The sequence below is a fragment of the Gavialis gangeticus genome, unplaced genomic scaffold (genome assembly GCF_001723915.1).
Source record: "Gavialis gangeticus isolate Ggan-Ray unplaced genomic scaffold, GavGan_comp1, whole genome shotgun sequence".
In the NCBI taxonomy this organism is placed as follows: Eukaryota; Metazoa; Chordata; order Crocodylia; family Gavialidae; genus Gavialis; species Gavialis gangeticus.
The window spans coordinates 10,423,606-10,440,722 of record NW_017729008.1 but is presented as its reverse complement, the minus strand read 5'-3'; the positions used below and the strand labels follow the sequence as shown (position 1 = coordinate 10,440,722).

At 41.8% G+C, this 17,117-nt stretch overlaps 1 protein-coding gene across 1 annotated transcript in view; it reads right to left on the bottom strand.

Moving 5' to 3' along the window:
• Positions 1 to 16,952, bottom strand: part of CELSR1 (cadherin EGF LAG seven-pass G-type receptor 1) — a 321,619-nt gene extending 304,667 nt beyond the window's left edge. Inside the window, exon 1 of the mRNA XM_019509377.1 lies at positions 14,192 to 16,952. Coding sequence (XP_019364922.1) covers positions 14,192 to 16,874 — 2,683 coding nt within the window. The 5' untranslated portion in view covers positions 16,875 to 16,952. The remainder of the gene's footprint in view (positions 1 to 14,191) is intronic.
• Between the last annotated feature and the right edge of the window lie 165 nt (positions 16,953 to 17,117).

The following is a 17,117-nucleotide window of genomic DNA, read 5'->3' as shown; positions in this document are numbered from 1 at the left end:
CCAAAAACGAATGTTTCTGAGGTAGCTGGAAAAAAAACCCAAACAAAAAACCCCCCAAAAAACCAACCCTGACACACACCACAGCTGGAGGGGAAATAATTCCTTCCTGGCCCCATGTGGCAACCAGCAAAGCCCAGGAACATTGGAAATACCCATAGTAAAATGCTGGCTTAGCTACTGCAAGGTCATCCCTGAGCACTGCTTGTCCAATCTGTTCTTAAATGCCTCCAATGATGGAAAGTCCACAACTTCCCTAGGCAATTTATTCCACTGCCTCGCTGTTTTGTCTGAGTCAGTACCACTCAATGTGAACAAGGGTGATACAAGTGAATCTGGGGTCAGTGGAAGCAGAGGGTGTGGATGGGCAAACCCTACAGATCCATGAATACTTCACACCACATGGCAAGACTTCTTTAAAAGGCTTGCTGCCCTTGGCTGCTCCCTAATCTCTAAACAAAATCTCTCTTCAAAGAGGTAGAAGTGAGTGAGGGGAGTTAATTTTACTGAGTTTCTTAGTATATCATTCATCATTAACTCTAACCAGAAATCCATCAGGTCTCTAGGTAACCACAGTAATGAGAAGCTACTTAATTCCTATCCCATTTCTTACCTGTGGAGCTATAGCATAAATCCCTGCCTTTAAGTTTACCATAGTCTCTCCCTTGTTTCTACCTAGTTTCACTCTCCATGCAAGTAAATGAAAGCCACAAGTTCTAAGAGAATTATCTGCACTAGGAAAGTGACCTAGCGTTGACAATGGTTGTTAACAGTGGGTTCTCCTCATTCTCCATCCTTTAAAAGGTGTTGAAATATTTTGACCAGATGGAGCCAAAGCATTTCCAACTGTACTACTGACCCAATGGAATGTGGTGTCTATCAAATTTTCATCAATGGTGTTGAAAACAGATTGGCCCTCTATGCCTTTCTTCATACTTAATAAAGGTAATGTATTCATGACTGTTATATAGTCCATCTAAAGTTTATCACGTCCTTAACTTTTCATGCCCTTGCCTTTTAGTGCTTGGGACTTGAAAATGCTGGAATAAGTAAGAAGGCAGTTGTTACTTAGCAATTTCAACTGACTGCTGAAACAAATAGTCATTCCCATGGGGTAGATGAACTCTAATAATCTGTCCACCTGTACTTTTTAAGTAGAATTACTATAGTTTTGCAAGCTTTTAAAAGAATTTTTTCCCCAAATTTAAAAGCTAAATTTTACCTTAAAAGTTTCTTCCCTCTCCCCCATGAAGACATAAATTCTAGGACAATTTGAAATGAGAGAACTACAAACTAACAAAAATCTACCCAAAAGCTATAAACAAAATTCTTCCAAATAACTAAAAAAAGGGGGGAAAAGAAAAAAAGAAATCAAAGAATTAACAGGACACTGGCAAACCATCACCCTGTTCTATGTACCATAAAAATTTCTCTCCAGTCTTGTCTTGTCTTATCTATTTAGAGTATAAGCTTTGTAGAGCACAGACCTTCTTTCCTCTATGTTTGTAAAGAACCTAGCCAATGAGGCTCTGGAATATAAATAATACATGATGATTACTAAGAGCATAAACTCCATGTTTCTTCTTGGAATCTACACAACAAATAGGCACATTAAGAGCCAGATTCTGACCTAACTACTCTAATGTAAATCTGCAGTAACTTCCACTAATGTTAACACATTTCCATGTAGCATAAGCTCATATTTATACACACCTGTGGTACAAAAGGAATGTAGAAGATAAACAGGAAGTTTCTGATTAACAGGCCTTAACACTTTCCATTAATTTTCTATTCTCTCTCTTTTGATGAACTTTGGAAACTTCCGCCATGTCAAGAAACTTTCACCATACGTTTACATTTTAAAAGAGTGGCACTGAAAAAGCAGAGAATAGAACTGTGCCACTTGTCACAGAAACATGAAGTGGCAAAGGTACATTTTTTCTAACTTTAAAAGATCATCATCTCAATTGAACCAGTATTATGACTCAAACTTGGAAGGACTGAGCTCCTAATTAACATTTTTTTTACTCCGCTTTATTTAATCTAACAGGAAGACAGTTGTGAAGAACAGGGAAAAGCAGCAGAAAAGCAACTGAGAGAATGATAAAGTCATGCTTCTTAAATTACAGGAGAAACTGTAACATGCCATAACATTCAACCAATTTATCACACGATAAAAGTGGCAAACCACATTAAATGTGAAATATCTTTGTGGCTGGTTTGCATCCCGCTTTCATTTTACCTGATCCCCAGCTTCCCATGTCCTGGAGCACATCCAACCAAACGTACATGTGCTTTTCAAAGGTCCAGGGTACAGGGAGTCCAGGATTGGGAGCGGCCCAATCCCAAGCTCCTTGCCTCCTGATGAATTGAAAGGGTGAGCAAGCAGCCCAGCTCCCTGGGTTTCCAAACCCTGACAGATGCGTAATGGGTTCTGAGGAATTTTATCCCACATCTCAACAACTGCACGTCCTGCTATGTGAGATCTTAAATGTTTCACGTGGCAGGATGCATGGTTTTTGGGATCTGGGATACAATTCTTGAGACCTAATCATGGGATTAAATTAATGTCTGCTAGGGGTCTTATGCAGCAGCCAAAGTAATTAAGAAACTATGTTCCCTTCAACCAAAATGAATACCATCATCTTACAAACCATCTTACAAAATTGGCAGAAAGAGTCATTAGATCTTATTCAGATCGCTAACCCTTTCCATTCTCCTAAATTCTCCAGTGAGTTACAACTCATGCGTTATGCTTGGGTTGCAAAGGAAGCTAACTTAGATGCCAAATGCCATTAATATTCAATAAGCTTTGGCCACCTACCTCAGTAATGCCAGCCCAAGAATTCAGAAGTCAAGAATCAGAATCACAATACTCCCAATTTTTTTTCTAAAAGCTAAATTGTGCTTTGCTATCTGTCTTTTGGTTTTTCAAGCTCTATGGCCACATCCCCACAAGCAGAGGTGTGTGGGTGCTGTGGGGAAAACAGCAGTGGCACAAATTCATCCCGCTGCTTTTTCCCCAACGCACGCTCCTGCACATGGGGTCAGCATGGGGAAGAATGCTCTGGGTAGGGCAGGGGAGACTCGGGCCAGCACCTGGGCTTACCCCAGTAGCCTTGCCTGAGGCCCTGGGAGCCTCCCAGAGCTCCAGAAGCAGTGATCCGGGTATGTGGAGCCAGGCTCCGATTTCAGGCAGTGCATGCTGCTGCCACACATGCTGCTCTACATTTTTCCTTGCACTTTTTTTTGATATAAGGATTTCCCCGTATCTAAATTTGGCTCCACGCTGCAAATGTGCAGAATGGAGAACCAAGTCACATGCATGGGTTGCGTTTTGTGGTGCCCCAAAGCCTCTGAGCTGCCACAAAACCCATGCACATGCTCATGTGGACATGGCCTATCTGACCATCTGTGGGAGGTAGGAAGGGGGAGGAGCAATTAGAGCTATCGACTCTTCCAAATGTTATGAGGATGGTACTTTTTGAACATTTTGTGCTGCAGGAGCTTTCCCCTGCATCCCTAACACTACCTACCACCTCCCAGATGCTCATTTCCTGCTCAGCAAATAATTTTACCCCAACCTCTACCACTTCATCCCCATTCCCTCACCATTTCTGCCCACTCTCAGATGGTTAAGGTGTCAAGGTATGGGATATCTGTCAGTGAAAAGCACACCAAAATTTTTCAGATAGAAGCTATGAACCATTGTCATTGTCTTTAAAACTAAGTGGCATGTGTTTTAACCCTGCTTTGTACCACTTATTACTTAAGGTAAAAACATCTGAAAAAATCTTTATATTTCAAAGATAGGCATCTGCAAGGAAAGGTACTTTAAGACATTGATTAACTATGACCTAGAAGAATAGACCATTCAGTAAATAAGTGTAAAATTTCACATTTTATTGGCAGTGAGTTACTTCTGTAAATACAGCTTGGGATTCTAGAGATAATATTGGATAAGATTCTACTTTCTCATCATCCACAACCCCTGTGACTACTTCCAGTTCAACAGCACTGATTTTCTGTCATTCTAACACTAAAACAGCAAACTGAACCTTCATTTTGGAACAAAAAGTTTTTCCTTGACTACATTTCTTAATAAATTGGATCTTTGTCATATATTCAGCAATTATCTAAAGATGCCCAGGACTTTCAACCTTTGGGGTCAATCCTGAACACCAAACAAATATATGAATTGAAAAAGAACTTTTACTTGCAAAACACAGGTCACCCAGTGTTAGAAATAACAGCATGACCTAAGCAACAAATCACAAATAGTGAATATACATGGTGAGCAGTTCATGAACAATACATTGGCCAAAACAATTAAAAAAACCATGGAACCACTGTGAATCCAATTCAAAAACAATTATGAGAAATCCCTGCTTGTTTGCAAATAATTTTGAAAACAGTAGAGAGGAAGTTTTCCACACAAACTTTTGACCAGCTCTAATTACACCTTTGTCTGACTTCATCATTCACTGAAGCCCTAGTAAACTTCACTCCACTCTCATTTCTACTACTCCCCTTCTTGTTTCCCTATTGCCCATCTTTCCTTTTTGAGCATCTTGTCAACACTTACATGAAAAAATAACCAAACAACAACACAATTCCATGGAGAGAAGTATATTTGACTGTTTAAAACCAAAGTGAAAAGCTGCTGAATCTAAAATCACTAAGTCAATTGAATATCTTTGTACCAATATCTGTCACTTGTGTTCTGATTAATATGTACCACTGTCCCCTAAGGACCTGATCCTTCATCATTTAAATCACTAGAAATGATGATGTCTTACTGTAATGGACACAGGAGCAAGTGCACAAGGAACACCACCTAGTTCAGTGGTTCTCAACCTTTTTAGACTCATGGTACCCTGGAAAAATGCCAGGTCTTAGTTTTTATTCCTTTTTTGACTACAGAGAAATAATAGAGTGGGGGGAGGGGGAGGAGGGGCTTGTTTTAAAGAACTAAAAAAGATCACAACTATGGATTTCTGTTTGAAATCTCTGGATATATTTTATGAATTATATTTGCAAATCTAATAGGACTAATACTACATGACACCCTGCAACACCTCTGAAAGAATATCAAGGTACGCCAGGAAGCTGTAGCACTTTGGCTGAGAATCACTAACCTAGTTAAATTAAAGTACATATATACATGAGGTAATCTTTACATATTCAAAGCTGAATTTGTAGAATGATAGTCAGAGATAAAATTATACTGTGTTTAATACACTTCCATCAGTGATATATTCAGATAGAAATTCTAAAAATATATGCAACTAAAATGTTAAATGTATGTAGTGTATATTGTATATACTGAGACAGGTAAAAACAAACACCTTCAGTGATGGTTATTTTTCAAACTAGCACTTTAGAAAGGATTATGATGAAAATAGATATGTTAACCTTCCCCTCATTTTGTGTGATCTGTTTCAACTGATAAAAAGCAATTGCTGTGCTGTTGTTTTCATGTGTGCGCCCTTCCACTTAATTCCAGAATGTCATAGGAGTGGTATATTTTTGTTCCAGGAGACAGGAAATCATTTACTGCTAGAGAACAAAATATTTCATGGAAACATGACTGCCAAAATAATGTTGTACTAAAATAAAGGGACTCTGCCACAGACGTGAGAGAGAGAGAAACAGTTTGAGTGGCAAATAGTTTATTTTGTTTTATTGTGTTCACAAAATAAAATGATAACTTTTTAAAGCATGTTATTATCCAGTCTTGGCAAATCTACTCTACTGAGTTAAAAGATAGTAAAACAAGAAGTATATAAAATCTTTGGTAAGGGCCACATGTTCCTTTCCACCTCCTGAAAAGAAGTGGATCAAAAACACTGAATCTGGGTGGGTAGGAAAAAGGAGGAGGGAAGGACCAGTTCTACTGCAAAAAAAAAATATCTTTCTTCTGCCAGAATACCCTCCAGAGGTGCTCCAGGCAAGGGCAGTAGGTCAGTAACTCATTCTCTCATCCATCGTCCTCTTTCTTAATTCTGCATGGATCCCAGAAGTAGGCTACTGCTGACCAGCAGTGAACTCCATCTCCACCTGGATGTCCACCTCCTGTCATACTACGAGGTGGATAGGGAGGAGAGAGAGTAGCAAATGGGGCCACTAGGAGAGCCCATCTTTCTTAAAACTCCCTCCTCAACCCTCTAAGAAAAAGCTTCCCAAGTTCTAGATCCTAGAGAATAAAGCTTGGGACACTTTGGGTAATTACTTTTAAATATATAACCCAGCCTGCACAGGTATATAGACAATAAAATATTGGAACATTTAGTTCTGACCTTCCTGGCTTGAATGGACACAACTTAATTCTTAGATCAACCTTAGATCAACATGGCCTCCCAATTTGAGCTCTTTCAATTTTTGGGTCTCCAACCTGAGATACCTTGGGTCTGATTTTCCAAGGGGCTGAGTACTCATGCACAGTGAGCAATGCCAAGACTCAGTACTTCTGACAATTATGCCACAATGTCTATATCTCAGCACCCAAAACTGAGGCACCAAAACTAGAGGGCACTTTTACAAATTTGGCTAGTAAGAGTAGATTGTATTAGTAGGAGCTACTGGGCAACAGAAGTCAAAATGATCAGTGATATAAGCCTTACGGAGCAATCTATTTAGGATTTTCCATTGATCCACTCTGTCCATGCCAATACTACTGCCTGGGTGCCCTGGCAGATGAAGGATGAGAAGAACAGATTATATAGCCCACTGCCAATCTTCCTGCTTTGGAGTTTCTAGTGTCCCTATAGGTATGTCCAAACATCCCCTAGAACGAGATTGGGCTTGCAGTAAAAAATTAAATCCTATCTGCTTTGTCCCTGCTCCGTGTACACCCAGGCTTGGGCCACAAAACTGCAGAGTCCATTACTTGGAGCAGCCTTTAGTGAGAGACGAGTTGAGCATAGTTCCAGGGCACACACTTGGGGTTGACTCAAGCCATTTACTCTGACTCCTGAGTGAGTGAGACTGGGTATGCTGTTTAAAAATAAGTCATGTGTGTACCTGGGCCTGCAAATTTGCAGTATGTAAATAACCTAACCCCCACTTTACATGCATATACTCAGGTAGTGCTATGGGGCAGGATCCATATCTGCCTCTAATGTTTGAAGTTTCTACCACAGTGAAGTCCCAATTCTGATTAGACCATTTGGAAGCGATCACATACTAAATAAATAAATGGTGATGATAATGATAATTAATTAATCCATTGAGGTAGGTAAACAAACACTTTTTCTCATTTTAAATTATACACAGAATTTTTAGTGAGCTTTCATCTCCACTCTTATAACATACAACATGAGGGATTATGGACTATAACATACAGTTCTCTTCCACACACAGATGCAGACTAAATGTGATGGAAAAACCAACATATTCCTTAGTCTTTTTTTAGACTTCCCATTATTGCTTTTTCTTGATTTACTTTAGCATGGAATTGTATTTGCAGAACTATGCAAGACCAAACTAACATTAGACTTTTAAATTATGTTTTCTGGCTATTCCCACTACAAAATCACATGAAGGCAGTTCATGTGTTTTATAATAAACATGATTTATTCATGCATCTGCATCCAAGTATCATGGTAGGAGTGAGAAGCATCAGAGATCATCCTTTTTAAGTAAACTGTAATCTTGTAATTGTATAATCTATAGGGATAGCATAGTGTGGATATTCTACACTTACAGAATTCATTTCCTTGGTGGCTACAGGGGCCACAGTGAGCAGTTCATATGTTAATACCTTCCTTGCTGATACCTGAAACCAGGCCTTTTTCCTAAAGCAACAGTAACCTTGTGAATTATTGAGATGGAAGTAAGTTCTTGCAAAAAAGCTGAACCCTCAGCCATAAAAACTGGTTGCTCTGCATAGCTGAAACAAAGCAAACAAGACCTCTACAAAGCAACACTGTAGCACCCAGTCCCCAATCACTTCACTCTCTGGCACACCTCTTTGTGGATTCAGAGGAGCAGAATCAAACACATAAAACCACAAAAATCTCAAAAATGGGCACAGTCTACACTTCCATAAGGCAAGGAAATATTGGAACTCAGTATTTGGGGCCAGATCCTGCATTTTTGCACACTAAAAATGGCAACGCCCTTGCACAGTTTCTCCCCAACCTTACACAAAGCATTTCCTTGTCTTTTGTTTTTTATTTATCTGAAAACTTTCTAATAGAGCACCTATGCTACTTGCCTTATGTCTATGACAAAACTGCAGCCTTATATTTACAATATGCAAACAATATAGAATAGAGCACAGAATTTGTTGCTGTACCTGTACAGTAAGAGACCAATCTGCAGATGGAAAGTCAACAGCATAATGGCTTTTTAGCTATAATAATTAAAATGATTATTGAGTCAGAATAATAAATTGATTGTACCTAGACAAGCCTTATAATTAAGTTGGTTGATATTATAATAACTTCATCAAATCCCATTTAAGTTAGATATAAGAGTCAGAAGAACATAAAAAGAAAACTATTTGCTCATGTACTTGGTGGTTTAGGCCTAAATCTCCACATCTATTTAGGTACCTAGATCCCACTGAGAAACTCCATGTTAGCAAAAGCACATCATTAAAAACAAATTGTGAGATTTCTTTTGCCATAAAATGCCAGCAGTAATAACAGCTTGAGATGCAATTTAATTGCTTTTATCTGATATAAAGATAATAGTAAAGGAAACCACAATGAATTTCTTTTATCCTAGACTTCATCATAGTTCTATCAAGACCTATTTACATTTAAAGTGAAAGTGATGTGCAATATCAAAAACAAACAAACTGTATAGAATAAGAAGCATATGCAATAGATTTTGGTATTTACTTTTTAAACTGAAAAACAGAATTTCAGGGACAACCACTGCAACTGACTTTGCACAGGTGAACCATTGCTCTTGGCAGAGACCTGTTAACCATGGTACAGCTCCACACCGGCACAACAATCCTATACACCAGCAGTGCTCAACCTTTTTGTCCAGTGGGTCAGATGGACAGTACTTGGTCCCCACATGGGCCAGATCTGCCTGGTAGACCCAATCCAGCTCTTAGGGAAAATGGGCTTGGCCCTTCAGTCATGTCGACCCAGCCCCATGTGGGGAAGTGGTGCTGCCCAGCACCAACCTGGCTGGACAGGAGGAAAGGGGGCATGGCCTGGCCCTGTACCGGGGGAGGGGAGGGGGGGGGCAGGACAGAACTGCACAGGGGGATGGGCAGTGGCCTCGCCCCATGGGAGAAAAGGGAAAAGGTGTGTTGCCTGACCCAAACCTGGAGGGGCAGGACAGAAGTGGGCATAGCCCAGCCCTACAGGGGAGGAGGGGACATGGCCCCACCCCAACCTGGCCATGCAGAGAGAAGGGGGCATGGCCTGGCCCTGATCTGGCTGTGAGTGGAGACAGTCAAGGTCCAGCTCCAATCCACCATGAGGGGCTTAGGATTTTGGCAGTGGGGAGAGGTGGCAGTATTAACTGGCCCTGCTCCCCCACTGCCAAATTTCCCCACTATTGGAGAGCCCTGCGGGCTGGATTCCAAGGCTGTGTAGGCCACATTTGCCCCGTGGGCCAGAGGTTGAGCACCCCTGCTATATATAAAGAAATCTTGGGCTTAGGGCTTTAAAGATAAATTATTTCCTATGTTTTCTCAGCCAACTACTAGTCTGTCTATCTCCGTCTAGCAGATACCATGATACCAAACACCTAATAGGAAACTAATTTTCACAGACCTATTCCCTTCAAGTAAAATTTTCAATGCAACTTTGGCCTAAGTCACTTTTGGTAATGGATTTAGACATATAAAGCCAATGGGATGTTTCACTTGACTATGGAACACTGATTTCAATGGGAGATAATGACCTAAATATCTTCAAAAAATCTGGGCCTAAGCCACTTGGGCTTCTTAAGACTGGATCCTAATATTGACAAACAGGCTTAAAAAAAGATTAGAAATACAATTTTTGTAAAACAAGATGTCAGATAATTGTCCCTCTAATTTACAAATAGTATTTTCAGGTATTTTACTTCCCATTTTCTATGACATCTTAGTCTTGTTTGCTCAAACTGATGATGTGGTTTCCACTTTGCTTCTATGACAGTTGGTCATGTTTAACGTCAAACAAACAAACAAATAAATAACAATTGGCATTAATTCTAAAGAAAGGGATTATCCAAACAGATCTGATATAATCCAATTGACCATAAAATGAAAAAGTATCAACTGGCAGCAATGACTGCTGGCACCTAACTGGTTTAACTAGTAATTCGCTCTACTTTTCCTCATTGATAATCCTGTTTTGTCTGGAGGACAGAACCATGGGAAATAATGTTAAATACCATTTCTTGAACCTAGAGCTGCCTAATACCAACAAGCAGAAACTTTAATCAGAACACACAGATGAAGACTCACAGACTTGCTACTTGTTACTCAATGTTAGTGTTTTCTGCTGTTTTCTAATCCTAACAAAATTACACAAGTCTTTAAAAAAGGCCTCTGTTCAGAACTGTGGCCAGGGCCAGTTTCAGAGTTTTTCTCCATAGCACAAAAGGGAGAGAGTTTGTTTTCAAAACAAGAAAATGTCATTAAAAACCACTAAGATGCGCAAGGAAAATCAAGGGCAGGTACTGTATCTAGAACTACTTTTAAGTCATTTTATAGCTAAATAACTAGTCAAAAGCATACTAGATTTCAAGTCAACAGTGTCCCTGTAACTACATATGGCCATAGGCAAAGAGAAATGATACTTGCTGAAATAACAGCTTCTGTCATATAATCCAGACAATATAACTGCTTTTTTTTTATTTTGATGAAATTACAGATTCATTTACCATCAAAGTCTCAAGTACCCACACAAGATGTCCAGGATGAAATCCTGATCCCCTGGAATTCAATAGCAGAATTCCTATCAATTTCAACACAGCCAAGATTTCAGCTGTTCAAAAATTTATCCCTCTCAATCCCACATACAGAGAAGGGAAATCCAGTTTACTCCTTCCCATGGAAAACCCCACAACAAAGGCAAAAGGAGAAAGGAAAAGTCCAAGAGGTGCTCTTTGCACACTTTCCAGCACACTTTCCAGCTGACCAATCTCAGGGGTGTTGAGAAAGGATTTCTCTCTATGAGTCTGAAGAACAAAGTGAGGCTGAAACTGCATGGATCCAGTGATCCATAACTCTCCCTGTTCCCTTGCCTGGATAATAAAAGATCCACAGCACAGAAGACCAACAAAGAAGCCTTTCCAGCAAATTCTTCACAGAAGTGTAGAACAACTCATCCACTGCACAACCCCACCTCTGATCCACTTCCTCTCTCTGTGTCTACCTCGGACCATGCAGAATCTCTCTCCAAGAGCAGCAAAAGAAAATCCACAGGCTGAAGAATCCTTCTTACAGGACTCTTGCCAAGAGCTCCTGTACAGTTTCTGCAGATAGCCACACTATTAAAGATGAATATGACTACACTTTCCAAAGAAATCAAATTTCACTAAATCAATTGTTCGCGTTACTGTTTTTTCCCCAGAGATTTTTTTAAGGTGACTTTGGTCTTTTGTTTGTAATATAAAACACATATTCATTCAAAGAAGTCTAAGATCAAATACAAGAATGCTTTTATCCATGTGTCAAAGTGCCAAATTAATATAATTGTATAGTATGCCTCCTCCTGTTTGGCTAAAACCAATCATTTCTGACAGACTTAATCCACAACAACAAACTGCATACATATCCCCTGTGAGTAGGTGAACACAAGATTTTCACAGCAGCAATGACATATCTTTATGTCCCAACAGAGTTCATATGCAGTTCAAATTCCCACCAACTTTGACAAGAGTTTTGCTTGCATCAGGACTGCCCATCTGGGCTGATAGTTAGGTTAATGACTACCCAACAGACATATTTTTCAGTTTACTAGTTGGTGATTTTAGCAGACTATTTGCAGCTATTTTTACAGTACCTACAGATAGCCATGTAGAGTATTTCTGTCCAAGCCAGTTCACCTCTACATCTCACTTGTCACAGAATGCATCAGATAAGCAGAGAAAGTGGAGAGGTGAGAGTTTCCTAAATGTAATTGCATGCTCTGTAAGCTTCTGCCCCTTAAATTCTTATATGAAGCAATCTTTTCCCACGTACACAGAAGACTTTTCTAAAACGGTATCAAATGGACTTCACTGCTTGCCAAACCATTTAAGAATTGTTAACTGATGGAAATTCTTTCAAATATATCAGCTGCAATAGGGATAACCAGCTTTGTTCTATACTACAGAAAAGTCTCACATAATCATTCACTGTTAAAATCATGTATTAATTGTCAAATTCCTATACCCTGCAACCTCATAAAACAGAAATGTAATTGGAGCAAACATTCATTCTTTTTTTCTGTATCTCTATTTCACCCACTGAAATCTGCAGAGGTGAATGAAGACATTATCAAAGGGAATGCTTAGTTGTAACCCACTCCTATCCTGTATGCTCTCCCCTCTTAGCCTACTGAAATAACATTTCCAGGCTTCTTCTGTGTCCACTTCTTTATCTCCTGCTTTTAGATAAGGAACTTCTGCTTTCTGTCAGTCAGTCTCAGCTGAAGATTGCCATGTAAATCATCTATATACTAATCCAGATGTCTTATTCAATTTTACAGGCCAAATGCTCATTTTTCTGTTAGTTTTCACAGGATGTGGAAATACCAACTAAGAGCTAACTTACGTTTCATGCAAAATGCTACAAGGCAGATATTCTGGTGAGTCACCTGACAGATAGCACGCAGTAATAATTTTAGTCACTAAAATTAATATCGCTTATTTAAACTGCAATATAAAGAGCCCAATCCTGCAAATATTAGTGCCCACTACTGTTAGGTCTCCTATATCTCAGAAGTATTTCTTTTGTAGTAAGTGCTGCCAGGACTGCCATATTTAAATATCTTTTGAACAAATGAGTAAAAAAGAAAAAAAAAAGCATCTCCAGAGACACCATTACAGGCATCTAGTATTTTCATCTTCCTGCTTCATACAAAATAGCACAAATATTATCCAGAAGGACTGTTACTTGCTATGGACACTGGAAGCATGGAAGCTCTGGATTAGGCCTATGATGAATTCACCAGTGTGGAAGTTGGGGGAAGAGATTAGTCACTGAATTACTGATTAGACACCATAATTATAGAGATAAAAAATAATTGCATGATCAACAAGAAAATAAGTGGAAAAAACAGAGTTGTTTTCTAAGGTAACATCTTACAAGTTTTTTTAAACATGTCTCAACAAACCATCAACTTAATTTTGTACTTAAATATATATAGCAGATAAAATCAGTGTACCCGTTATCAAAACAGATATTCACAAATATTTTATACTGATATATAGATATATATTTTCAGTTCTATAAGCCTAAAATACAAAAGGCAAAGCGAAAGTTTTTTGGTGAAGACTCCTACAAAATTCTGTCTTCAGTTACACCTACCAACATTCATGATGTTATATTGATATTCTTGGCTGGTTTCAGATAAGCATTTTCCATAGAAATAGCTACCAGCAGTGTGAGGAAAAGGCAAAATTTCTCTCCTGGTTCAAATGGGTATAACTCCACCAACTTAAACAGAAATTTGCCCATGTCACACTAACAGAGACCCCAACTTAAAATCTGGAATTTTATCAGCCAGCACTCTCAGACACTAGGCAAATGGACTATATCTTGCTGATAAAAAACCCCCCCACTAAACACCAACTTTTCTTTACAGCATGCCCAGTTCTGTGAAAGGAAACTTTCCAGTGTCACTGGTTTACCTGATCATAGGATTAGTCTAAATACTGAATATAAGTCAATGAGACTTGTGCATTCTTCCTGTCTTTGAAAATCAGGTCCCTTGATAACCCTGTATATCCAGATCTTAAAGTGTTAACCTAAAGAACTACCTAGGCTCAAGAAATTATATCCCCCTTATGCCTTTTTTTTGTGAACAACATTTGCTAAATAACTTTGACCAACTCTTTGTTTTAGTCAACAGTACATAGCTTTTATACATTTTTTTGTATTTCTCTCCAAGCCCTTCACAATTAAAGTGCTGCCTATGAAATCAAAAGTTGTATGCTATGGTACATATTGCATATTTCTTCTTATACCAATAGTAGGTCCAATAAACCAATTTCTAATGTATTATTCTCCTTCACCAGGCCTGCTTACCTGAGACTGACACTTTCATGAGGGCTTCCAGGGGTCTGTTGTTGTCCAGATCTCGACTGAGCTTAAGTTCCCCAGTGGCAGGGTCCAGAATCAACAGGTTTAACTCATTGCCCTGCACAAAGGTGTAGACGAGGCTGTCAGACACATCAGGATCATGGGCTGGGATCTTGCCAATCACCCCAGAGGGAAAGCTGTTAGATTTGTTGGTCACATAGTTGTTGAAGAGGATCTGGAAGTCCTGTAGCACAGGTGGGTTATCATTCTGATCTAGGAGACGAATGTGCACAGTGGCTCGGCTGACAAGGGGGGCTGAAGTGGCTTGCACCACAATCACATACTCAGTCCGGCTCTCATAATCCAGATCCATCAGGGCAGTGAGGTCTCCATTGAGGAGGTCAAGCTGGAAGACCTCAGGGATGTTACCCTCAACAATCTGGTACATGATTTGTGCATTGGTTCCTTCATCTGGGTCAGCTGCACTGATCCGGGCCACAATGGACCCCACAGGGCTGTTTTCTTCCACAAAGATGTCAAATTCATCCTGTTCAAAGACAGGTGGATTGTCATTAATGTCTAGTACAGTAACCTGAACATCGACAGAGGCTTTAAGGGGTGGGCTGCCTCTGTCCACAGCAAAGGCTCGCAGGCTGTAGACAGCCACATTCTCACGATCCAGCTTGCGCTGGGTGCGTATCACGCCAGAAGTCGGCTCAATGTAAAAGTCTCCATCTCCATCATCACCACCCTGGAAGGTATAAAGGAGGCGGCCATTGAGGCCTGAGTCCCGGTCAGTGGCAGACAGCTGCAAAACACTGGTGGAGAGTGGCACATCCTCAAAGACTGAGCCCTGGTACCGGTCACGAAGGAAGCGGGGCACATTGTCATTGGCATCCAAGATAAGAATCTCAACGTAGGTGGTATCAGATTTCTGAGGGATCCCGTTGTCTCGGGCTGTAATTGCCAATGTGTAAGAGGCCTGGTCCTCATAGTCCAGTTCCATCAGGGTGGTGATAGTGCCTGCGTCTGGGTCAATGCGGAATTGGGGGATGTTATCCTCCAAAATGTATGTTATCCTAGCATTTTCCCCCGTGTCTTCATCAGTGGCACTAATAGACACAATAGATGTGCCAATAGGCTTGTCCTCACTGACACTCACTGTGTAATGGGAGCTCTGGAAGACTGGGCGGTGTGTGTTAGCATCCGTGACATTGATAAAGACCTGGACGGTGTCAAAGCGTGTACCATCTGAAGCAGTGACAGTCAGCACATACTGCCTCTCCTGTTTGTAATCCAGGGGCAAGGACAAAGTGATCAGCCCACCCCCACTCTGGCTGGTGATTGCAAAACGGTTCCTGGTATTGCCACTTGTGATCTGATAAGTCACCACACTGTTGACATCTCTGTCCACTGCAGTCAGTGTCAGGACACTGCTGCCCACTGCTGCATCCTCGTTCAGCCTGAGGTGATAGACTTTCTCGGTGAAGGTAGGGTTGTTGTCATTGACATCCAGAACTGTGATAGCCACACTGGCTGAGGAAGTCATGACAGGAACTCCATGGTCCCTGGCCTCCACCCCAAAGTGATAGTTCTCCACAGTCTCTCTGTCCAGCTCAGCTGATACTGTGATCCACCCAGTGCTGTTGTTGATCTGGAAGGGGAACCCAGCAGCCCCCCCTACAGATACTCCCCCAGGAGTGGGGTTCAAGTCCACAAGTCTGTACTCCAGGCGGGCATTGTCCCCAGAGTCAGCATCCACTGCCTGAATGTGTAGCACAGAGTAGCCCAAGGGTACATTCTCCAGCACAGTCGCTTGAAAGGGGGTGCTGACAAAGATGGGGGCATTATCATTCACATCCACCACTTGCACTGACACCATCCCACTGGAGTTGATTAAGGGAGGTCTGCCCCCATCCTGGGCTTTGATCCTCAGCGTGTATTCACGGATGGTCTCATAATCCAGAGGGTTGATCAGGTCGATAGCGCCAGAGAAAGAGTGGATGTAGAACTGGCCTTTGAGGTTGCCACTCACAATGCTGTAGTGCACTTGGGCATTGCTGCCCCGGTCCCTATCTGTTGCTTGCACCTGCAGGATCTGTGTGTTCACTGGGGCATCCTCTGGCACCTGTACCAAATAGCGCTTCTCACTGAACTGTGGGTAGTTGTCATTCTCATCCTCCACGGTGATGTGTACCATCGCTGTAGCACTCCGAGGACCCGGGTCCTTGCCCTGGTCATTAGCTTCCACCACCAGATGGTACTCGGAGACCTCCTCACGGTCTATGAGGGCACGGGTCCTCACTACGCCAGAGCGCGGGTCTATCTCAAAGACACTGTCCCCAGCACCTGGCTCAAGCAAGCGGTAAAGCATGTTGGCATTGGCTGGAGCATCGCCGTCCGTAGCACGGATGGTCAGCACCTCATAACCCACCTCCAGGTTCTCCCTGATGCTCTCCCGATACTCAGGCTGCTCAAACACCGGCTCGTGGTCATTAGTGTCACTCACAGTCACGGTCAAGTAGGTGGTGGCCGAGCGGCGCCGGGGGGACCCGTGGTCGGCCGCCGTCACTTTCAGCACGTGGGTGTCCTTGGTTTCCCGGTCCAGGCTGCGGGTGGTGGCCACACTGCCCGTCTCCGGGTCAATGGAGAAGTAGTCGTTGGAGCGCTCATCAAAAAGCGCCTCCATGGAGTACGCCAGCCGGCCCGCCTCCCCCTCGTCGGGGTCCTGCGCCCGCAGGGCAATGACCGGCGTGCCGCCCGGCTCGTTCTCGGGGATGGACACCTGGTAGCTGGGCAGCTGGAACTGCGGGGGGTTGTTCACGCTCCTCCTGCCCCGCAGGCTCCCTCCCTCCGCCGGCCTCGCGCCCACCGCCTCGCCCTGCTCGCCCCGGGCACCCCGAGGGGTGGGCGCCCCCCGGGCCCTGCCCTC